Raw genomic sequence first — 25,470 nt, forward strand, 5'->3', positions numbered from 1 at the left:
ACAAAATTAAAATATTGTGCAGAATATTTGCTCACAGTAAAAACAATTACTGAGTAAGCTAGCTGCCTTTTGTAGCAAGATCGCTTTGTGATTCAATGAGCAACAAACTCGGCTCTGGTGCCAGAAGCACCACGGAGGGGAGAGAGCATGTTAGGTGCACATGAAAGATTCGTAGTGGAAATATCATGTTCCTTGGGACAGCATTTAAACTATGAATATTGAGATAATATCTAGATGCTGTATGCTATGTTGAGACTTTAAAAATGTTTATTGTTTGATAGTTTTTTTTTTAATGTTTAAGTTTCATTTTATTTTTCCAAGGTGTTTTCTTCTATCTTTATGAAGCCACTTTACATGGGCTTTGGTGGAGGTCGTGGTGCAGCACCAGCAGGTCTAAATCGTGGTGGGGGTGTTCGGTCCTTCCAAGCTTCCTGGGATCGATTCCTGACTACCTTGCTATGTATAGCACAGCTCACACAGTAATGCAGCTTGACATAGAGTTTGGAGAGCACATAGGCGTCGAAGACACTCGCTTCGGATGGGTCCCTGACGGCAGTCGCCTCTACGATGTTCCAAATGACAAACTTCTTAATGGCCTTGTCCTTGGGCACACAGCGGGCGCAGTTAGTGCCGCGAATTGGCTGCACATGGCCGTGGCCCTTTTTGGCACGAGCGTTGTTTCTCCTTTTTTTTTGGTCATCTTGGAGCCAAGTCCCGAAAGCTGTTTGATAGTTTTATATGTGTATGTAATGAATTTTAGTTTCCACCACAGATTTCCTTCCCTTATTCTCTCTTCCCCTCTGGAGCCCTTCTTCCTGAGAAGTCTCCATCCTCCTCTCATGAGTCTTTCTGTATGTTTGTGTGTGCATGTGTGTGTATATATATCTGTGAGTGTATGTGTGTGTTTGTGTGTTTGTATGTACTTGTGTGTTTGTATGCATGTGTGTGTGCTTGTGCGTATATATGTGTATGTTTGTGTGCATGTGATTTGTATGTGTATGTTTGAATGTGCATATGTATGTGCTTGTGTTTTCATGTTTGTGCATGTATGTGCATGCTGGCATCTGTGTGCATGTGTGTTTGTATATGCATGTATGTGTTTGTGTATATATGTGTGTGTGTGTGTGCAAGCATGCATGTGTATGGGTTTGTGTATGTGTGGCCCACTGAATTTAAGTAGGGCTTCTTCCATGAGTATAGGCAGGAGGTTATTTACTGGGGCATGGATAACTTATCAGTGGCTATACCACTGAAGAAAGTGACAACCCCTCCCCAAGCAACCATTAACCTCTGGGAGAGGTGGGCTCTCATAAACCCTCCCAGCTATATATGGTGCTGTCATCTGTACAACAACCGCATCATGTCCAGAAGACAGCAGGGATCCTCTGGGTATGGTATTGAAACACAATGGGCAGGACAAAACTCGTCTAGCTTTCTGAGCATCTAGTGTGTATTTGGTGACAGAGAACATTCAGACAAATATTAACCAGATATTCATACACTTATATAATTGCCTCTGTTATTTAGTGCTATGAGAAAAATAATATAACACAGACATGAAAGAGAAAACTATTGTTGGATAACTGGGAGCCAGGTAAAGTTCCTCTTTAATAAGAATTGTGATGAGGTCTCCAAGCTGAGGAGAAATTAAATGAGGGAAGTGTGATGTTCAAAGGAGGAAATGAACTTTTAGGCAGAGGGAGCAGCTCATGCCAAGATCCTTGGTGGCGGTATGAGAGGGGTATGAACAGGAAAAATGTGAGAGGTGCCAGGGGCCACCAGGGGTTCCTGTTCAGACGGGGTTAGCTTTACTTTTGTCATTGCGACAATGTGAAGCTGCTGTGGGTTAGTATTTAAGCAATGACTTTTTAGACATACTTAGCAGCAAAGTTACAGAGTGAACTGAAGGAGAGGGTGCATGGATTCAAGAGGAAAGGGCTGAAGACTTTGGTAGCAACACAAAGTGTGGAGACCTAACAATGTTGGCATGTCTGGGAGGTGTCCAGTACGGTTAAATAGATAAATATTGACCATTGGTTGGGTTCGGGAAGACAGCACACCCTTCACCATTGAGCTCTTGGCTTGCTTAGTCCCTAGAGGCAATTTCTTTGTAAAGAAAGATTTGAGGCTGCCAGGATGGAAGAAAAGCTATTGTGGTCAGTTTTCTATGTTGAAATACGGGTAACCAATTGGCTATGGACACTGAGGGCCATAGAAATGTTCAGAACCAAGTAGTACAAAGTTCCTACCCCCAGCCACTCCTCAGAAAGGGTGAGGTCTTCCATGGGGAGTCAACAACATCTGTCACATCACTTGAGGCAGGACTAAGGCCCTCCCCCCCCCCATATCTAGACTGAACAAGGTATCCTTCCATAGGGAATGGGCTCCAAAAACCCAGTCATTGCAATAGGGAGACCAAATTACACAATGGTCTACTCGTAAGAATAGTTTTGGTGGGGATGGGAACATGGGGGATTGGGTTGGGTGACGGAGGGATGGAGAGTGTAATGTAAGAGACATCTTGTTGGGGGTGCATCTTGGGATCAGGTAGAAACCTTATGCAAGGGTTACTCCCATGAATCTACAAGGATGACCCCAGCTGAGACTCCTAGTAATAGTGGGTAGGTTGCCTGAACTGGACATCTCTGTAATCAGATTTGTAATTGTCTCAGTTGTCATCAGAGAGCCTTCATCATCCAGCGACTGATGGAAACTGTTGCAGAGATCCACAGCCAGCCACCGGGCCAAGCTTGGGGAATCCTGTTGAAGAGAGGGAGGAAGGATTGTATGGGCCAGGGGGTCAAGATCATCACAAAGGAACCCACAAAGGCAGCTAATATGTGCTCATAAGAACTCACAGACACTGGACCTACAGCTAGGAGCCTGCATGGTACCGACCTAAGCCCTCTACATATGTGTGACAGTTGAGTAGTTGTATAGCTTTATTTACTCATGGGACTCCTACTAATAGGAGGAGGGCCTACCCTAACTCTTTGGCAGGCTTCCAGGAACCTATTCCCCAAATTGGATTGCCTTGCCCAGCTTAAACAGAAGGTGAGGAGCTTAGTTTTACCTCAACTTGCTATGCCATGATTTGTTGACACCTTTTGAGGCCTGCCGCTTTCTGAACAGAAACAGAGGAGTGGGTGTGGGGGTGTGTGTGGGAAGGAAATAGGAGGAGAGAAGAGAGGAGAAACTGCAGTCGGGATATAACATAATGGATAAATTTAATAAATAATAATAGTTTACTAACAATATTTCACTAGCATGGTTCCCTTTTAATCAACAATTTTATTAATTTCAGTTTTATCTTTCTGTTAATTTGTCCATCTTATCTCCCTAAAGAATATCTTCCTTGTTTCCTTATTTCTAAATATTGCTCTTTAAGACTCACCTTTCTTTTTCTTTTTAAAAAAATATTTTTTTATTGATTTTTATTGAGCTCTAAATTTTTTCTCTGTTCCCCTTCCTACCTCCCACCTCCCCTTCAACCTTCTCTGAAGGTCCCCATGCTCCCAATTTACTCAGGAGATCTTGTCTTTTTCTACTACCCATGCATGTCTCTCTTGGGGTCCTCATTGTTGTCTAGGTTCTCTGGGATTGTGATTTGTGGGCTGGTTTTCTTTGCTTTATATTTAAAAACCACTTATGAGTGAGTACATGTGATAATTGTCTTTCTATGTCTGGGTTACCTCACTCAAAATGATGCTTTCTAGCTCCATCCACTTGCCTGCAAAATTCAAGCTGTCATTTTTTTTTGCTGTGTAGTACTCCATTGTGTAAATGTACCACATTTTCATCTGACTCACTTTCATTTCTAACCTGTACTAATCATTGCTATAGGTTGCATTTGGGTTTGTTGGTTCCCTGGGTTTCTAGAACCTTAAGACACATAATTAGGTTGTTTATTTGAGATCTTTCTGTTACTTTAACATAATTCCCAACAACTTTAAACTTTTAGAACTGCTTATGCTATACCCAAATATTTGGGTAAGCTCTACTGTTATTTTACTTAGATTCTTTGAAATTGTAAATTTCTTCCCTGATTTTTTTTTTAAAATTGCTCCCTGTTCATTAAAAAAGCATGTAATGATCAGTATTCAATAATTTGCCTAATTTCTGTGCTCACTCTTGGAGTTGGCTTGTTTTTTGCATTATAAGCTGATAAGATACAAGGACTTAGGTATTTAAATCTCCCCCTCTTGTTTGAAGGCTTACTTTTCATAACCTTTTTGTTTGCTTTACTAATTGGATGACCCAACACTTGATTCGGCCATATTTACAATGAATTATTCTTAGTGAATTGTTTCCTTGTCTAATGACCTTCCTTATCTTTCCATGAGTTCTGAGATCTATTCTGTCAGACCTGAACATAGGCATTCGAGCTGGTTGTATTTGCTTCATAGGTTGATGTCTTTTCATTGATGCTGCTTTTGAATGTCTTTATTGAGATGTGGTTCTTGGAGGCAACATATAGTCGAGGCTTGTTTTTCTTAACCCATTTGAATAATCTGCATCTTTTAGTTGGTGAGTCTAGATCATGTCAGCAAGTAGTCCTTGCAAATACTGCATGAGAACTCTGCTTTGAAGGATGATAATTTGATGCTTTGTGCCATAAATTCTATGCTAACATTAATAATTTCTCCTGGGAGCTGGAGAGATAGCTCAGTGGTTAAGAATGCTTCTTTTCTTGACCTTACAAAGGGCCCATGCTTGGTTCCCATAACCTACATAGGGTAGCTCACAATTACCTTTAACTCCAACTCCAGGGACTATGACACCTCTGGCCTCTGCAAGCATTTGTATTTATTGGCACATATACACAGATGCACACTTACACATTCTAAAATGATTTTTAAAAACCTTTAAAAATATTTTTTCTATTTTCTTCATGTTCAAAATTTCCTGATATAGCTTAGCAATTTTTTTTTTGGATTTTTGAGACAGGGTTTCTCTGTGGCTTTTGGTTCCTGTCCTGGAACTAGCTCTTGTAGACCAGGCTGGCCTCGAACTCACAGGGATCCGCCTGCCTCTGCCTCCCGAGTGCTGGGATTAAAGGTGTGCACCACCACCACCCAGCTAGCTTAGCCATTTTTAAAGAAAGTTATTCAACACTGCCTTCTTTAAATTTATTATACTTCATTTCCACCTAAAATGTCACTTAAATTTTATTTATTTATTAAAAATTTCCACTTCCTCCCATTTTCCCATTTCCCTCCTATTCCCCCTACTCCCCTCCCCCTCCCTCTCCAGTCCTTAGAGAAGTCAGGGTTCCCTGCCCTGTGGGAAGTCCAATGCCCTCCCCCCTCCATCCAGGTCTAGGAAGGTGTGCATCCAAACAGACTAGGCCCAAAAAGCCAGTACATGCAGTAGGGTCAGATTACAATTTAATTACATTTCTTCTCTTTCTTTCCTCCCTCCAAACCTTCCTATATATCCTTCCCCACTCTCCTTCATATTCATGAGCTGTTTATTTAGTAATTGTTTTAACTTGCACATATAGGTATACAAACACGTACATTCCTCAATATAATCTGTTCAGTCCATAAAGTGCTACTTGTATGTATGTTTTAAGGACTGACTATTTGGTATTGGACAACCAGTTGGTTTGCTCTTCCATGGGGGAAGGCCATCTCTCCCACTCCCAATTTCTCAGTTCTGTTGTTCTTTATGGAAAAGCCTCCTGGGCTTTTTCCCACCCAGTTTACCCTGTTCATTGTGCCATCCTGTTTGGCTCATGTCTGAGGGCAGTCATGTTGGTGAAGCTTTACAAATTCTTTTTCTGTTAGTAGGACCAAATGTGAGTTCTAATATTTACAAAGTTTTAGTTTCTCACTTTACATTCTAAAATACAAAAGACTTTTCATTGGCATTAAGGCAATTCATAGAAATCCTATCTCTGTATTATAAATTGAAATATTTTCAGTTTTATAGATTTGATACACTATCATGTTTTCTTTATGGCAAGTAAAAGTTATACACAGTGTACAACATGAGTTTTGATTTATGTCTGCAGTGTAGAATTACCATGTCAAGGTTTTGAATACATGTTTAGCATCACAAACTATTTTTGGTGTGGCAAAACACTAAAAATCCACTCTTTACAACTTGTAAAAGTCTAGAATATAGCAATCTGTAAGTTAGAATACAGTTTTATTAATTATAGTTACCGTTATATATAATAGATCTCCTGGTTTTCGCTCTCCTAACTCCCATTTTACTTCCTTTGAACTCCCATCCCTTAGCATCTGGTAACCATGGTTTTGTTCTCTATTCCCTGAATTCAGTTCTCTCAAATTGTGCACAGTGAGTAAGCACTCTCAGGGCTTCTCTCGGTTAACCCACCCAGGTTATCCATGGCCCAACGATAGGATTCCCTTCTGTCTCTAAAGCAGTCCAGTTATATATGTACATTTACCCCTATCAGTCCATTGATGGACAAATAGACCAATGATTAATCAAATAGTCAAATCCTTAATCATAATCACCAAGATGGAAAGAGGAAGCAAAATAACAATAGATGGATCTTAAAAAATCATTCTGTATACCATGGGAGAAAACAAACAGGCAAACAAACACAACCCGCAGGCGATCTGCAACATGGAAGGTGGATCTAAATGTATCATTTCAAAGTTGTTACAATCCGATAAAATGGACATTTAAAATATTTATTAAAAGTGGGGATATCTCCCTGGGAGGGTCTGCTCTTTTCTGAAGGGAATTAGGGGGACAGTGGATCTGGGGGAGAGCGGAGGCTGAGGAGAGGAACTGGGAAGAAAGGAGGGAGAGGAGGCTGTAGTCTGGATGTATTGTATGAGAGAATTAAAAAAAAAAAACTGGGTACCTCTCTTCTTCCATGTCTCATACCACAGGTTTTGAGCCTGTCAAATACTGGAAGCTTGGGCTAGAGACTGCTGACCAGAGATTCTTGAGCCAGAGGCACAGCTGACCAGAGATGTCTGAGCCAGACACTGCTGACCAAGGATGCTTGAGCCAGAGACACACCTGTTGAAAGATGTCTGACCCGAGAGACTACTGATCAGAGATGTTTGAGCTTCAAGGACTTGCTTCAAAGGTGAGTTGAGTGAGTGTCAGCACAGGTAATCCAGGAGCAGGGAGTCCTGTGCACTCAGGAACCTTCCATGTGGTGAGGGGAGAATCAGATCTACCCATGTATATTCCCTCAGTGTCCTAGTAGTATGATTAGTCTTCATTATTTGAGCATAAAGATTAAAGGCACTAAATTAGTCCATTAAAAAGGCTAGGTTGTATAGTCGTTTATTTATAAAATTTCAAAATCTTAAAGGGATAGAATAATGTCCTTTCAAGCATTAAAATGAGACCAAATGCAAGACATTAAGCTAGGAATGTCACTTATAAATGTGACTTATTAAAAGTAGAGTTAATCTATAAAGTAATCCAGAAGGGAATGACTCTAAGCAAGATGTGACTGGGATAATTTATTGATCACCTTGAATAATTCATCTGAATGCCCGTGGATGAAGACTGCTACATTAAGGCTTTCAGCATTTTATCTTGGTCAGATTTAATTTACATGAGTATTGTTGAGCACTAGCGAGGTTTACCAGCACACAAATGACCGAACTTGTCCTTTGTGTGTTTTGTCTGGAGTAACATGAACAAACTGCCACACAACCGCAGAGCCGCTGAGTTGAAAGAGATCACAGCAAACTTGGCAATGACTATAACGTTTTAGAGAAATGAGGATAATAGAAATACCATTGTCTTTGGAGGATAGGTCTACAGAAAAACAGTATTTATAACCACTTCAAAGTTAGTACCTGCACTTTGTAGGATAGTAACAACTAGACTTAATTCATACCACTACTTGTTTAATACACACTGTATATATACATATGGATGTATATATACACATATTTAATATTTAATACACACATAAATTTAAAAGGCAGAATGAGGGGCTCGAGAGAAGACTCAGTGTTTAGGAGCACTTGTTGTTCTTCTGAAGGACTCAGGTTCAGTTCCCATGTCCCACACCACACAGCTCACAGTGCCTGTAACTCCAGCTCCGGGGATCCATTTCTTTCTTCTGGACTTCATGAGCAGGGGCACTCATGTGAGCATACACAGCCTCACATACACAAATAATTAAAAAATTAGAGCAAGTGGTCTAGTTAATATGAAAAGTACCCTTAGCTCATCATTTCTGTGAAGTGATCAGTGTAGCTGTGGTCTTTCCCTTAGTCCAACGTTTCATGCTCTAACATTAGTGAGCTCCTACAAAGCTAAGTCATGAGAGATCTAGAATGAATTCTTCAATTATAAAATGACTACCAACCATAGCTGAAGTTTTCCTTTGGTAATGCTGATACGTTGAATGTGTTTAATGGTGATTTTCTTGACAGGTTTAACACAGCCCACCCTGGGCAGTTGTATTGGTTCTTCCTAGTTCCAAGCTGTTTCTATTGTCACACGCAGAGTGAATGTTGGCATCCCATTATTTGCTTCTAAATCCTCGTAGAAGAGGATTGTAAGTGGTGAGAGACGAGTGTGCTTTATCATTATCAGGTAATGAAAGAAGTAGGCAAAACACACCCAAAAGTGTTGCATGAGCTCAATACACATCCATTTATTAATGCATATGCCAGAGATTGCATCATACGAGGCATTTGGAAAAGTCATTAACAAAGCAGTCGCCTAAGATTTGAACACAAATTAGCCAATCTCCCCAGCCTGTGTGTTTCCAGACCCAGCAGCACAATGGTTGAGGGGGGTGACACTAGTCACTTCTGCTCCTCACATACTGGCCCAGAGTGTTTATATAATAACATAGTCAACGTAACAGTGTCTTGTTCCTGCACGTGTTGGGAGTCCACTCACAGCTCTGGCTGTAAGTGACAATGAAAAAGGATGTTCTGCAGCCAAATATTCAGATACAGACGCTGGAAAGGCAAATCATAAAAATCCAGACAATGCATGTATTCGTAACCAAGTTGCATTTGGGGGCATATAAAGAACACGAATTACAAAATCATGAGCAATTTACTTTGAGTTTATTTTACATTTTTGTCTCCTAAATATATATATATGAAGATGTGACTTTTGGTTTCTCTGCAATATATAGTAATGCTGCATTCAACATAAACCATTGAATATTTTTAAAAGAAATATATTGTTGTAGAGTTAATTAGTCATAAATGCATTAGTGCTTTTCTGGCCAACAAGTTACTTATCACAGAAAATTTAGACAAACTGTCTTTGCAGTCCATGACTTTCCAAAGAATGGAATCGGGTAAAGCTGAGACATTCTGCTCCATGGCAAATGCATCAGGTTACCGCTCTTTTCTTTCCTTTTTATTTTTAAATTACCGATGTGATGTGGGGGGTGCCTTGGCAGTTTTAAAGAACACAAGTTTCATCAATATTATCAAACATTAACAAACTAGTTAGCATTGCTTTGTGTAAGTTTGCTTCGAAAGCATTTCTTCACAGTGATATTTTAGAAAGGTTGGGAAGTGGTCAGCATAAAATATTTCCCACCTTTTCTATTGTAATTTGTATGCAAAAGTCATCACAATATATCTGCAACTATAAAATTACAAACTTTCTAGAAGTTGCTGCGTTTCTAGGTGTGGTAGAAAACCGGAGCTGCAGGGTGGCTACAGTCGGGTGAGGTTAAACCAAACAGAAAGGAAGTCATAGGTGCTGTCTGATTGGTCACTCCAAAGAGATCTAACAAAGGCAACCAATGAATAAACTCAAGACAGTTTTTAGTTTGCTTCATGGTGGAGAAACTGGTTATGAGAAGAACATTGTAAAAGGTAGTCTCGATAGTTCACTTTACATCATAATTTTGGCACTTCATGGAACATTGATTTCTCAAAGACCAGAATTGGTATAAAAGTTTTTCACATACCTTGTAGACATTATGGTTGATTAGTGGCAAACATCAAAACGCAGTGAATTTAAACATTCCCGTGTGTTTTCACATGCATGGAAGGGTCAAACAGTGGGAGTTTATGGATTCTCAAAGGCGGTATTTTGAAGTATTTGTTTCAGGCACTCTCTTCAGTAGACCTTGTTTCAGATTTAAGCCTCACAAACTCTTTAGCGACATCGTCGCTGGTCCTCTGAGAGAGTATTCTAAGAATGGTCAAGCCAGTTTCATCCATAGAGAGGTTTTTCAGAAGAGGGTACCACGCTCCGTAGCTCCCTTTCTCCGCGATGTTCTGTAACTGAATGACTGTCATCCCAATTATTCGATCTTCCCGGGCGAAGCAGTAATCCTTAACTGAGAGGTGAAGTTCATAGGCTCCTGGACGGTTCTCACTTCCCAGGATGCTGCATGAATTAAAGACACAAAATGATTTAAAGGTACGAAAAGAGCCAAACTTTTACTCATGGTGCTTGGTGTCAAACCCATGTCTTGAGATGCCTGTATCTGATTGATGCATCAATAGGGGTAGGAAGTAAAATATGTTACATTTAGTTATTAGATACAGAGGCTCTGGATTGATAATGGATACTGTTGGGAGAATTTCTTTGTCAGAAACTAAGAATCTTCTGTTTCCCAGTGAAACTTTTCTTTTAAGGAGCCTTAACTCAGAATGAGCAAAAAGCATCAGTTCCAAGATGCTAAAATTGGTGCACATCTCTAGGGCACATCATTTTTTTCTTTCTAACAACAGTTAGCCTGTACTAGTACAACCAAAGAAAGCTCACTGTATAGGATGGCATGTTAGAGAGGTGAAGGGTGGAGTGCAGGGAACTATATAGCCAGACGTCTGGACATCTGGTCATGGTGTCTCAAGATACTACAGTTGAATCTTTGTCCAAGTTATTTACAGAAAATAGATGTTGTATATGTTGAAGATATTAAATTAGATCAAGATTCTTGTTTGATCTGAAGTAGAAAGCTACAGTTCTGTGAGCTGATTTGTTAACAGAATTACTAGGATTCTTGATGCACATAGCAGGAGATAGGGGCTCACCATGTAGCTTTGACTGGCTGGGAGCTTACTACATAGAACAAGCTCACAGATCCACCTGCCTGTGCATGCTGGGATTGAAGGTGTGAGTGCTCTTACAGGTATGTTTTGTTGCACGGAAATCTCCTGGGCTCTGTTCTATTTTCCTTTCGCACTGTGGGTCAGCTCATTTAGATATAGAAGATTAGTAGGGAGCAACTTCTCAAGCTATATCCAATAATGTGTTTGATATATCCTCTTAACGTTTCAAGGGGCCTCCAAACAAATATATTAAAACCAAGATTCTTGCTATCATTTTTACCATCTCAGTCAATCATCATCCACCTGACCTCTTGGTCAGGCCTCAAACCAGAATCCTGCTTCTTGTAGCCAAGTATCTTCACCTCACAGGGGATCTGTTCCACTCTCCACGTCACAATGGAATGCTGACCTGTGGCGCTACAATGTTAGACTTTTCCATGTTCCAGCTTCCAGTGGATTTTGAAAAAAAAAAAAGCCCTCCCATAAGGACATCAGAAGAGGTAAGGGTGAGGTCAGAGTTTCTGCTACATTGGTTTCCTGCTGTGTCTGCTTTGAGTCGGCAGTTTCCCTTTGTGGAAGATCATTGCTAAATTTTCACTTTCCCAACTTTGGTAATACTCTTTTGTGCCTAGCTTTCAGATCCTGTGGTGCTTTGGAAAAAAATGGCACCCAAAGGGAGTGGCACTATTAGAAGGTGTGGCTTTGTTGGAGTGGGCGTGGCCTTGTTGAAGGGAGTGTGTCACTGTGGAGGTGGGCTTTGACATCTCATGTTTGCTCAAGCCACACTGAGAGTATGGGACCACTTCTTCTTGCTGCACTCCACCATGATGCACCGTAATGATAACAGACTAACCCTCTGAAATGTAGGCTACCCAATAAAATATTTTTCTTTTAAAAGGGTTGCTGTGTTCATGATATCTCTTCACAGCCATAGAAACCCCAACCAAGTCAGACCCCTAACAGTCCTCCTGCACTGACACGTTTGTATGTTTTTAAGTAGGTCTCATGCCATAGAGGCTTGCGTTCTACATTAGTTCAGATGATAAAAAGTCTTCCATCATGGTTCAGAATGTTCTGTTTCATCTCTTGCCTAGACTATTGTGTAACTTTCAATTACAACCAATACTGTCATTTAAAGACATCTATCTGGTGTTCAGCCCTTTATTTGGAAACTCTCTGGGCCCTGTCAAAAAGTGATCATCGTACATCCTTGTGTATGCTTCCTTCCTCAAAGGCATTCTTTCTTGCCCTCTTTCTCATTGTGTACCATTCCTTTAAACATATTGGCTTAGCTCCTATCTTGGGGTTCTTCTACTTGACCATGACAATCACACATTTTTATCTTTCATCTCTAGAAAGACATTTCCAAGACAGCAAAGGCCATCTACTACCTGTCCCCAGTGTCTCTGACACTGCCTGATGTGCAGAGTAAAGGGATCAAAGCCTATTGTTTGCGAAGAACAGGAGACCACCCATGTGTTTAACTTTCCACCCCGAATCTTCCAGTAAGTTTTAGCTGAAATGAGTGGTGTTTTGTTTCCGACTTACAACTGGAAGGTTTCGTTGTACTTCGGTGACCATGTGTTGCTCTTTGTCTTTGTTCCTTGTTTTCTCCTCTTGTCCCCCAGGCTTGGTCCCAGCATGAAAACTTCCACAAAGGGGCGGAACATGGCCGTGGTCTGCCAGTTTAGGTCGTTGATAGCAATCACTGAAAAGCAGAAGCCAAGCTTCAGCAAACTGTTCTGTGAACATGGCTAGAAGTTGTACTTGAGTGTGCCCTGACTGGACCCACAAAGAAACGTTCCACAGGTTGAAATACTCTATACCTGGGAATGCCCTGGTAATGGAAAATTCAACTTGACATTCATGTGAGTGACATTTATAATGAAAAGTTATAATGAAGGTTAAAACCTGGGTGGTTTTTCATACTAAACACTAGGGAAACTCCATTATGCCTCCATTATGCAATATTTAGAAAATATATTAAAGTTGAGTCTATGTTATCGTAATACTTTCAATAGCTATACAAAAATTAGATGATAGTGTATTATAAATATTCTTATAATCAGTATTTACAACTTCATCATAGTTATCTAATTTGCTAATTCCATCATATACTAAATGCTATGGCTGTTTCCTAACTTAGGACTCACACAAACAATTCTAAATAGATGTTTATATGTTCCTGCTCAGTTTTGGCTACCAGTAGAAAGAGTCTTAAAATTTTTACTGCTAAAGATTAAGCTTTTGGGCTTGATATATATTTACATATTTTTAAAACACACTGAAGGATGCTGAACTTTGATCCTATATAAGCATGGCTACTACTTGGAATTTTTCCATATGTACTTGTCACATAATTTGTTCTGAGCCACAGCAGCTTAGGAATATGGTGTAATTCAAGCATACACTGGAAGATGATGGTTTTAACCAAAGTGGATACTAAAATGACTAAGTCTATAATAAACATAGACTACAAGACTATTTAGTAAAATGTTGGCTATTAAATGAAAGCTTTTAGTTGGAAAACAGGGTTTTGTGTTCATAATATTGAGCCATTTTATTAACAACAAGGAAAACCAGTTATTTTATGCTACTTTTAAGTAGATTATGTGAGTGGTAAGAATATATTGGTCTATATTTAATTATAAAATCCACTTTTGAAATTTAGTCCCCAATATATTGTCTTTAGATGTTTTAAGAATTTGTTTTTCTGAAGAAATTTTAATCATGTCCTATTGTAGCTTATATTTAAAAATATATACAAGAGAAGTGATAGTTTTCATATAATTTCTGTAGATGTTAAAGATTAATAGATTACAATATCTGAACCCCAATTGTACCTTTTACAGTGACTTTATGCTCTCCAGTCCCTGGGGTAGTGGTGACATCCACATGGACAGAGATCTGACCTACAGAGTCTTTGGAGGAGCGGCCTGCAAACAGAAGAAATGTACTAGATTGAATGTTCAGGTTGCATGCCTTATTTTCTTTGCCTAAGGATTAAATATTTTTCTTTTCTATTAATATCACATGCTAGACACTGATTAATGCTCAGAGTTCACAATGTTGGCATTGCACATGGTAGACCCATCCAAAGCCCTGTCAGTGCAAAAGCTAAATGCCATAAACTCAGTGGAAATTCACCAGATGCCTAATTCCTACCATAGTGAAAAGGTTTAGTGCCCACCCCCAGCACTAATAACACTTTACAGACTGCCTCATTGCTTTATACTCTCTTGTTAAGCCATCTACACCATGACACAGCAGAGCCCTGGAAACTAAAAGATGACCCTGAATGCTGAACTCTAGTCTCCATGGAGCTCAGTATAGGACAAGACAGACTAAACAATACCAAGAGTTATTGCCATATGGTAACCTTAGATATACACATTCACATCATCTATAGGGTAGGCAAGTCCACCACGGTTACACGAGTTAAGGGTTGAACATATCGAGAGGAGTGCTTGCTGTTTAGAGGCAGATAAATGAATTCAAACCATTACTGCATTTTTAAGCTTCGGTGACCCCCACTCCCCCCACAGCATCTATTGTGTTCTTCAGCCTCAGTCTTCTCATTTGTAAAATGAAGAGAAAGCCAACCACTTTCCAACCACTTTTTATACCCACACTTCTTAATCTATCATTTAGGAACACACCAGTTTGAAGCATACTCTTAAAGTATTATGATGGTGGTCTTCGTGCTTCAGCATACACAAAGCTGCTAGCACCTGTTGTGTGGCCTGGGACCTCATGCCAACTACAAATTAACTGTGCAAGGAATCACTGAGATGTTTAAGTAAAATTACCCTCGTTCACATGCAACACGATTCCATACTTAAGAGACCCTATAGCTCATCTAGAAAATGCTTAGATTTAACAAACATTTCAAAATCAACATACAAAACTCAGTAGCTTTCATACATATCAACAATGAACCTGCATAGCAATCCCCAGTTAAAGTTCCCAGGAATAGCCCCTCCCACAGGAGGAAGATTAATACAGTGAGAAACTTAGGGCACTGACAAGAAGTTATAGGAGACACCGGACATGTCCTGGATGGGTAGAATCAATACTGGGAAGATGACTGTGTTACCAAAAGGCATCTATTGATTTAATGTAATCAAAATTTAGTGCCGTCAAAATTCTAATGAATATGGGTGTGGTGGTGCATGCCTTTAATACTGACACTTGGGAGGCAGATGAATGTAAATTTGAAGTCTTCCTGGCCTATGTAATGAGTTCCAGGACAGTCAGAGCTATGTAGGCAGACCCCGTGTCAAAAAATAAAATCCAATGACAGTCTTCACATAACTAGAAAATACACCTCAAAATGTATGTGGAAACATGAAAGACAACGTAGCCAACCCAATCCTAAGGAGAACACATGTTGCTGGAGACACCATAGTAACTGACTACAAACCATACTGTGTGTTAGAGAGTCAAAGGAAATGTGGTACTAGCACAGAGAAAGCAGGTGAAGGGCAGTCCAGAAATAAACCCACACAACTATGGGCAGACGATCTTTGATAAAGGACATTAAAGACATACACTGGTGAAAAGAAAATTAGTTCAGGAAAGAGATAGCAAACTGGAAGAAGTGTGAACTTAGACCCACATGTCTTACTTGCTTAAAAATCAACTGAAAATGTATCAAAGTCCTGAATTTAAAACCTGAAAATTCTGAACCTGATAGAGGAAAACCTAGGAAGTTACGATCAAGTTACAGGTATGGACAAGAACATTTGAGCAGGATTCCTGTTGTTCAGGATACAATCTCCAGAATCAACACATAAGACCATAGAAAACTACAAAGTTGTTGTACAGCTAGGGAAGCCATCTTGGCCAGCTATACTCAGAGAAATATCTAGATTATGTAATAAGGAATTAAAAAAATTAAACATCAAAACCCCAAAACTGCTGATGAATGGGGGAGGGCATAGCACTAATGAGCTGCAAGTTTTCAAAAGGGGAAATAGAAAAGGTCAGTACTTAAAAATGCAAACAGAAGCCACTTTGACATTCCACATCACCCCCGTGACAAGGGCTATGATCAGGAAGACAAATGAGAAAACTGCTGGAGAGGCTGTGGGGCAAGGGAACCCTTGTCCACTGCTGGTGGGATTTCCTCTGTATGCTGTGATTACCATTGATAAATGAAGGAACTGCTTTGGGTCCACAGCAGAGCTATAGGGGAACAGAGCTAGAGGGGAAAAACTAAACGGAATGCTGGAAGAAAGAAGGGCGGAGTCAGGAGAAGCCATGTAGGCCCACCGGAGCAAGACAGAACTAGATGGTAAGCCATAGCCACGTGGCAATATGTAAGAGTTAGCCAATAAGAAGCTAGAGCTAATGGGCCAAGCAGTGATTTAATTAATATTGTTTCTGTGTGATTATTTCAGGGCTAAGCAGCCAGGAACCAACAAGCGGCCTCCTTACTACACAGAGTAGTGCAACCACTGCAGAAATCAGCATGGAAGTTCTTCAGAAAATTAAAAACAGAGCTACCAAATGCCAGCTATACCTCTCCTGGGCATATGCCCAAAGGAGTCTGTACCCTACCACAGAGATAGTTGCATGACTCTGCTTATTGCCGCATGATTCATAATGCCAGGGCATGGCACCAGCTTAGCTGCTAGTCAACAGAAGGATGAACAGTAAGAATGTGGCACAAATATACAGCAGAATTTTCCTAAGCAGTTAAGAAAAATGAAATTTGCAGGAAAATGATGGAACTGAAAAGTTTGCCACTGAGTGAGGTGAGCCTGTCTTCAAGACAGAAGGTCACATGTTCTCACATGCAGATTCTGGCTTTTCTAATGTTTGTGTCTAAATAATCAGTGTGAGAGTGAGTATAGACTCTGAAGCTAGGTGGGTGATTACAAGGTGGGCATAGTGTTGAGGTGACGGGAGGATGTCATGGGTGACATGAATGTGGGAAGGAGATGAGTTATTCTGTGGGGCAGAGTGGGGAGGGGTGGAAGGGAAAGGTCAAGGAGGCAAGCAAAACCCAAATTTTGTTTGAAATAGGACATAATGAAATCTGATTTCTTGCAAGCTAATAACTCCTCAATGGTGGATGTCTGTAGTAATCTCTGACTGCTGTCAAGGGGATTTAAGGGCAGTGCTTCTGTTACCTGTCATCTCCACATACTAGTTGGCTCACCGTTTAATTTTCACGAGTGGAACTGTGTGGCACACCACTTTGTAACCTTTTCATAAGGTATGCAATGAGCCAGAGCCTTGTTCATATAAAATGAATTCCCAGAGCTTCAAACTGAAGCCAAAGGGTTCACTGGGTTTCCAGCTAGTGAATAATCAGACTCTAGGGTATGTTCGCCTGTTCACCACCAGAACCTCCATCCTAGGGACACCATTTTCATCCATTTTTGGCATTGAGAGGAGGAGTTTTGAATCATGTGAGTAAATGTTCAGAGGAGGAGGAGGAAGTCCTCTCCCCATGAATGATTTCTAATAGCAGGCATTTGTTCAGTGCTTAGGGTCCAGGCATAGAGTGTTCCATCTAAGATACTAGTCACAGATATCGAAGGACATAGAATTACTACTTGCCCAAGCTGCTGTTCTGGTTTTATCTCACTACCAGAATGGCTGATAACAGCATACCCAGGAACTGATAATTTAGAAGCCTTGGAGAAGATGACCTAACCCCTCTCCCAACAAAGTTTGTCCTCAGGGTTAGGGACATCAATTACCTGTTGATTATAACTGGTATAGTGTTGGGGGTTGGAGTAAAGTTTTGTAGGCTCAAGGATCTCTTTGAAAAAAAAAACAGGCAATTGAATGGGATAATAGGTAGATTAGTATGCACTCGCACTAATAATAATAGTGAGTAATAGAGTGAATACTTGTGAGCTATTTTTATAGGTAATTTACATTGGTATAGATTCTCATATATTGATACAAATTCAAATTATATTTGTTACATTGAATATGCTATTTCTGTTTATAATATTTGTACATCTATGCAAAGTTATTTTGTCATATTGTATGCATGTATGTTTCTACCTTTATTTAAGACATTTTATATACTGATACAATTTTAGGATATATTTATCATGTTGCACTATACATTTCTCCCTCTGATCAAGATACTTATACATTGCTTACATTTTGAGGTCATTGTGCTCATTTACTGCACAGTTGCTTAAAGATTGTTTAATATCCTAATATGAAGTCTTAGTCTTTAAGTTATATAGGTATTAAGATTCATAGGTTAATAGTTATCCATGTTTGTCATCTTATAGTTAGACTAATCAGGTTCTTTGGATGCATAAGGATTATATTCTGCATAGATAGGTAATCTTCAACCACTTCAAATAACTGTAGAACATGGCATTTAAATAACTTTGGGTTCTGTTAACATGAGACACGATTGCTCCTGGCAGCACTGATCTATTCGAGGCTTGTTTTCTTCTTGGCAAAACTAGCTTTTGGGCAAGGAACTTCCCATGCCTTGGTCATTGACAAAATGCACAGTGTTCAGATCTGACAAGCAGAATACATGACAAAAGACTGGCAAATCTTGGCAAGACAGGGTAAGATGGTTCTGAAAAATTTCCTGCCTCCAAAAATGATCTGTCAGTTACTCTAGGCCTTAGCCAAAGTTGGTTGCTCCAATGTTACAAATGAGACTTTGGGTGATTGCCCAGGTAGCCAGTTGTCTCTGTCATTTATTGCACTTTCTGCCTACTCAAGTAATATTATCTCCCTTCTCAGGTCTTCGATGGGGTTGAAGACTAAATAGTCATAGTTATTTTCCATGACTTAGCCAAGCTATTTCTAATATAAGACTTTGACTCCTTAGGATAAAATAATTATTAAAACATTTAGCCTATGTTTCTTGCTTAATATTATTTATGCTGGTTGTTATTCTAATTTTTATTCTTGATATATATTCTTATTATATATAATTTTGCATTGGGTTTGGAACTCTCTTATTTACACAAAAGGGGGGGAGATGCTGGGGAACCTCCTTCAGCCAATGGCCTTTGAATGCTGATCCAGGTTGGCCGTGGCCTTGGGTACCAAAAAAACATGTGCTAGCTCTCTCTCTCCTTTTTTGCCTTACTTCTAGATTCAGTTCCTGTTACCCATTCATGCAGAGGACTATGATCTATGAATCCTCCCTAAATAAAGAACCCTTTATTATACTCAATTCTGGTCTAGCATGGGACTACTTTATTTGTGTTCACCTATGTCTCGCCTAGAGCAAAACTCCAGACCTAGATCCATAGAAACTGCAGCATTTGGTGTATGGTGCTCTCTGATTAAGACTTCTCCCTGACTGTTTACATAGGTAGCCTCTATGCATACTAGGAGAAAAGAAGCGACATGCCGATTTAAAATACAATCTGTGTCCTATTCATCATTTTACTGAAAATAAGCCTTTTAGCCCTTTACTAACCACCGAACAATGTAGTGTACCAACCTTCCCCTCCATAATCCCCTGATTTAATTAATTCCTTTCTTAACTAACATTCTCCATTAAGGAGTTCACTGGACTTGTACTAAGCCACTCCCAGGGATCTCTCTCTCTCTCCCTCCCTCTCTCCCTGGGTGTGTGTGTAAAAGAATTCTGGCCCTGGAACCCGTTAGGGCTGGGGAATTGCTTGTTTTAAGGGTATATATGACTGGGAACATTTGTAACAGATATAGAGAAGAATAAAGAAACATGGACAGATGATTCCCGTTGTGAGTTGACTTTACCCTCAGATTTTTAGCCTGCCCCTTAGCTATTCATGTACTTTTAATTCAACCCTGAATGGAAGCCTTAAAGGCTAGAATTGTTAAGGCTTGCTTTAATCCCTAAACTGGTAATAACTCTATGCTAGAGTTTTCCTATGCAGGATGGATAGCTCTCTGACTTTATACTTGAGTTTTTCTTCCATGAACACAAAACTATAGATATTCCCCTTTCAATGACTCAAGTCTTTTGCATACTGATTACATTTAAAAATAACTTATGTGTAGTATTGTTTTGCCTCTGTGTGTGTACATGTGCCACAAGGGGACAGTACCCACAGAATCCAGAAGAGGGCATCAGATCCCCTTTGCAAACTGTCACGTATGTGCTGAGAACTGAACCTGGGTCCTCCAGAAGAGCAGTTAGTGCCCTTAAAACCACAGAGCCATCTTTCTAGCTCTGTATTTTATGTTTTGTCTATGTATATACTGTACTTATTGGAAGTTTATTATTTAGTAATTTATCTTACTCCATTTAAAAGCAGACACATTTTCTATTACTAATCTCACTAGGAGGACTAGAAAATTTTAGCGATGACATTTTTAATGGATTATTTCCTGTTAATCTTTTGAAGTTTGCAAATATATAAACATGCCTATGATATAATAACCTAATGTAATAAAGGGGACATTTAACTTTCTTATTGATTGCTTTGTCCAGATGTATTGGCTTTCCTTGCACTGCATGATAATGTTAAAAGCAGGCATTAATTATTCTCCACTGGGCTCTCAGTTCATCATCCACCCTTTCCTCTTTGCTCCAAGAGGTTGATAATCTGAATATACCATCAGCCATTGGCCCTACACTCCTGTATCTAGAGGGGTTTGGGCATTGGGGAATCCTGGCAAGAAAAAGAATGAAGCAGGCCATGCCAGGTGTTTTCTTTAGGTCTGTCCTGTGAGGGCTGCTTTGATGGCTAGATTCTGCATCAAAAATTTTCCACAAGCAGCCCATTTTAGGTGCCAGCCTCTTTATAACTCTAAACCATTTCCCTTCCTGTGTAGCTTTTGCTAAAGGGAGGTGAGCATCCTGCCCCTTCTGGTTGTAGTACACCTTGACTATGTTTCTGTAAACAGTTCCTATTGAATTGTCTCCAGTCCATCTTAACTTGGCTTTTCCTGTTAGTTGTAGAGTTACAGCATCTCTGTACTCCCAACTGTTACAGAAGATTTTTTGTGGATGAATGAACATGTTCCTTTGGTGAAGGAACATGGGGATTGACGTAAACACACTATTTTGTAGCTGCCATCATTATGAGTGCCATGGGGAAAGGAGTGCCTAAGGAGGCTTCTGAATGTTGACTTGGAATTATCTTGTGGAAGTGAAGTGATAATCAGGAAGCAACTACTGCCTTCTAGCTGTAGGGGATCTCTACTCTGTTTTTCTCTGCCTGCCTGCTTATCTATCTATCTATCTATCTATCTATCTATCTATCTATCTATCTATCTATCTATCTATCTATCTATCTATCTATCTATATCTATCTATCTATCATCTAGCTATCTAGCTATCTAGCTATCATTTATCTATCCATCTATCCATTTTATAATGACCTCTGTGGGTACACACACACTCACAAAGATAAAATGGCTCTGAAAGGCTTGGTTATCCTAGCTTTCACTATTTTAAGATTGAAAAAAAATATATACCAACACTCCAATAATGTGTGGGAGACCAGGAAACAAGGAGGTCCAGTTTGTTTTAGACATAAAGCTGAGGCTCGTATATTGATAAATTTCCTGTGTCTGGAAAGAGTCAGATCTTATTTTTAGTCCAACATTCTTAACATAGATAGATTGATTTCCCAGAAGGCTTTCTAAAAGCTAAACAAAAGGACAGACTTTCAAAACAAAAATTACCTTCCACCACAACCCCAAAACAATAAAACAGGATTTGGAAGGCAGGAGCCAGGGAATTTCAATAATTACTGTTATTTGTTCATACCTGAAAAGTTGGAAGTCAGAAAAAAAAATCAGAAACCTAACCATTCAACCTTGCTTCATGCCTGAGAACTGTCTGTAAGCAGCCAGCCAGCCATGCTCTGCTTCAGCCTACCATGATAGCTAGCAAACATGCATATGTGTGTGTGTGTGTGTGTGTGATGTTTAAGCATCACTCCAAATGGCCCCATACTTTCCTTTCTACTAGGCATGATAGGCTAGGCAGACTCACTCTGAAGAAGCCCCTTAGGATTTCTTTCATTCTGGGTATATACCTTAATCAATACAATAGAAGGCAGAGCTGAGTAGTCCAGGTGAGCACACTGAGGCTCAGAGCTTTGTAAGCCCTGCCTCAAAATTCTAGTTCTGTCAGTAATCAAAGACAACTGAGAAGTGGGTTAAGGATAACCAGGTTAGTCATACACTGAGTCTTCTCACCTGAGGATGAGCAAACACATGAAGTATAATAAGGGCTTTTGAAAGACTGACTATAGAGATGACACAGGCCACGGGGACTGGAGGGGACCTGCATGGCGGCAGACGATGCAGGCGGCAGGCGGCTGGGACTGGCATGCAACACCGAGAGCAGATCACCCCACTACAATTAAATCAAAGAGGTAGGCCTTTGGTTGGCGAGGTCCCTGGCAAATGAGGAGCCGGGTTCTGTTCCTGAAGACCCTTCTGAGGGGTGAGAGGGATCTTGGCCCCTGGCAGGAGCCAGGAAACAGAGCGAGGGCATTTTGTAAGAGGAGCCCCTGGCCAGCAGGGAAACCTGATCCGGTTTTAAAAGACCCATTAGATAGCACCTATAGGAGGAGATGGGCAGGCGCCAAGGCAAAAATTCACCCAATAATCTGAAAAACAACATTAAAACACCAGAACCCAATGATCTTACAACAGAAGGACACCCTAACACAGAAGAAGTGGAAAAAATCGACTTTATGAAAGCAATAGAGTCCCTTAAACAACATGTAAAAAACACACTTATAGAAATGGATGAGAAGTATAACAAAAAGTTTGAAGAATTAAGTAGATACGTACATGATACCCTGGGAAACCAATAAAAAAATGATCAAACAGGTAATGGAAACAGTTCAAGAATTGAAAACTGAAATAGAAGAAAGGAAGAAAACACAAACTGAGGACCAGCTGGATATGGAAAATCTAGGTCAACGAGCAGAGCCTACAGAAACAAGCATAATCAACAGAATACAAGAAATAGAAGAAAGAATCTCAGATTCTGAGGACGCCATAAACACACTGATCAAAGAAAACAGCAAAACCAACAAATTCTCATCACAAAACATTCAGGAAATATGGGACACAATAAAAAGACCAAACCTAAGAATAATAGGAATAGAAGAAGGAGAAGAGTCACAGCTCAAAGGCCCAGAAAATATTTTTAACAAAATTATGGAAGAAAACTTTCCCAACATAAAGAAAGATATTCCTTTGAATATCCAAGAAGCATACAGAACACCAAACAGACTGGATCAAAGAAAAACATCCCCTCATCATATAATAATCAAAACACAAAATATACAGGTTAAAGAAAGAATATTAAGAGCTACAAAGGAAAAAGGCCAAGTAACTTATAAAGGTAAACTGATCAGACTTACACCTGACTTCTCTATGGAAACCATGAAAGCCAGAAGGTCCTGGATAGAGGTACTGCAGAAACTAAGAGACCATGGATGCAAACCCAAACTACTATACCCAGCCAAGCTATTGTTCACTATCAATGGAGAAAACAAGACATTCCAGGATAAGAACAAATTTAAACAATACGTAGCCACAAATCCAGCCCTACAGAAAGTAATAGAAGGAAAATCACAACCCAATGAAGCCATCACTGCCTACAACAACTCAGGCATCTAGCGACCCTTCACCAGCACAACTCAAAAAAGGGAGACACACAAACTCTACTCCAGTTATTCTTATTGTTTTTGGTAGTAAACAACCATGGGTCATTAATATCATTTAATATTAATGGTCTCAATTCACCTATAAAAAGGCACAGGCTAAGAGACTGGATATGAAAACAGGATCCAACATTCTGCTGTTTGCAAGAAACATATCTCAACCACAAAGACAGGCATCTACTTAGAGTAAAGGGTTGGGAAAAGGTGTTTCAAGCAAATGGTCCTAAGAAAAAAGCATGTATGGCCATACTAATTTCTAACAAAACTGACTTCAAACTAAAATCTATCAGAAGAGTTCGAGATGGACACTTTATACTCATAACAGGAACAATTCATCAGGATGATGTCTCAATCCTGAATATCTACACCCCTAATATAAAAGCACCCATGTATGTAAAAGAAATATTACTAAAACTCAAGGCAGACATCAAACCATACACACTAGTAGTAGGAGACTTCAATACACCTCTCTCTCCAATGGACAGGTCAATCAGACAGAAACCTAATAGAGAATTAAGAGAATTATTGGAGGTAATGAAACAAATGGACTTAACAGACATCTATAGAACACTCCACCCAAATAGGAAAGAATATACCTTCTCTGCAGCTCATGGAAACTTCTCGAAAATTGACCACATACTCGGAAACAAAGGTAACCTCCAGATACAAAAAAATATCAGTGTCCACCTGTGTCTTATCAGATCACCACGGATTAAAGTTAGAAGGCAACAACAGTGCTACCCCCAGAAAGCCAACAAACTCATGGAAACTGAACAGTCAACTACTGAACCACACCTGGGTCAAGGAAAAAATTAAGAAAGAAATTAAAGTCTTCCTTGAATTTAATGAAAATAAAGAGACAACATACTCAAACCTATGGGACACGATAAAAGCAGTGCTAAGAGGAAAGTTCATAGCACTAAGTGCCCACTTAAAGAAAACGAAGAAAGCATACATCGGGGACTTAACATCACACCTGAAAGCTTTAGAAAAAAAAAGAAGCAGACACACCCAGGAGGAGCATAATCAAACTGAGGGCGGAAATCAACAAAATAGAAACACAGAAAACAGTCCAAAGAATCAATGAAACAAAAAGTTGGTTCTTGGAGAAAATCAAAAGATTGACAAACCCCTATCTAAACTAATTAAATGACAGAGAGAGAACACACAAATAAATAAGATCAGAAATGAAAAGAGGGACATAACCACAGACACAGAGGAAATTCAGAATCATTAGATCTTACTACAAAAGCCTGTATGCCACAAAACTGGAAAAATGCAAAAGAAATGGACATTTTTTTTAGATAAGTACCATATACCAAAGCTAAACCAAGACAAGGTGAACGATCTAAATAGACCTGTTAGTGGCGAAGAACTAGCAAATGTTATCAAAAATCTCCATTCCAGGACCAGATGGTTTCAATGGAGAATTCTACCAGAACTTCCAAGAAAAGCTAATACCTATACTCCTTAATGTATTTCACAATATAGAAACAGAAGAGTCATTGCCAAATTCCTCTTATGAAGCTACAGTTACCCTGATACCAAAACCACACAAAGACCCAACCAAGAAAGAGAATTACAGGCCTATCTCACTCATGAATATCAACGCAAAAATCCTCAACAAAATACTGGCAAACCGAATCCAAGAACACATTAAAAAATTATCCATTATGATCAAGTAGGTTTCATCCCAGAGATGCAGGGCTGGTTCAACATACGAAAATCTATCAATGTAATCCATCATATTAATAAGCTGAAAGAAAAAAACCATATGATCATTTCATTAGATGCTGAAAAAGCATTTGACAAAATTCAACACCCCTTTATGATAAAGGTCTTGGAGAGACTAG

At 39.6% G+C, this 25,470-nt stretch overlaps 2 protein-coding genes and 1 long non-coding RNA gene across 4 annotated transcripts in view; 1 reads left to right on the forward strand and 2 right to left on the reverse strand.

The window, feature by feature from the left end:
* Positions 1-306: 306 nt before the first annotated feature.
* On the reverse strand, positions 307-2,889 carry LOC126489872 (40S ribosomal protein S26-like). Its single transcript, XM_050124442.1, has 2 exons — positions 2,874-2,889; positions 307-721 (listed from the first exon to the last, which is right to left on the reverse strand). Exons 1-2 carry the CDS (start codon positions 2,887-2,889, stop codon positions 351-353), a joined length of 387 nt encoding a protein of 128 aa, XP_049980399.1. The 3' UTR covers positions 307-350.
* A 4,635-nt stretch (positions 2,890-7,524) lies between these two features.
* Unc13c (unc-13 homolog C) overlaps positions 7,525-25,470 on the reverse strand; it is a 427,364-nt gene continuing 409,418 nt past the window's right edge. For both annotated transcript variants that reach the window (XM_050125822.1, XM_050125813.1), the window contains 3 exons: positions 13,835-13,927; positions 12,540-12,699; positions 7,525-10,323 (listed from right to left, as the gene is read on the reverse strand). In XM_050125822.1, the coding sequence (XP_049981779.1) occupies positions 10,038-10,323; positions 12,540-12,699; positions 13,835-13,927 (539 nt within the window). In that variant the 3' untranslated portion in view covers positions 7,525-10,037. The remainder of the gene's footprint in view (positions 10,324-12,539; positions 12,700-13,834; positions 13,928-25,470) is intronic.
* LOC126490731 (uncharacterized) lies at positions 10,545-14,215 on the forward strand. The gene is made up of 4 exons (XR_007589233.1): positions 10,545-11,491; positions 12,347-12,496; positions 12,620-12,859; positions 13,844-14,215. It is a non-coding gene; the product is annotated as an uncharacterized lncRNA (long non-coding RNA).

This window comes from Alexandromys fortis, unplaced genomic scaffold, assembly GCF_014885135.2.
Source record: "Alexandromys fortis isolate MF-2015 unplaced genomic scaffold, M_Fortis_MF-2015_v1.1 scaffold_22, whole genome shotgun sequence".
NCBI classification, from domain to species: domain Eukaryota; kingdom Metazoa; phylum Chordata; class Mammalia; order Rodentia; family Cricetidae; genus Alexandromys; species Alexandromys fortis.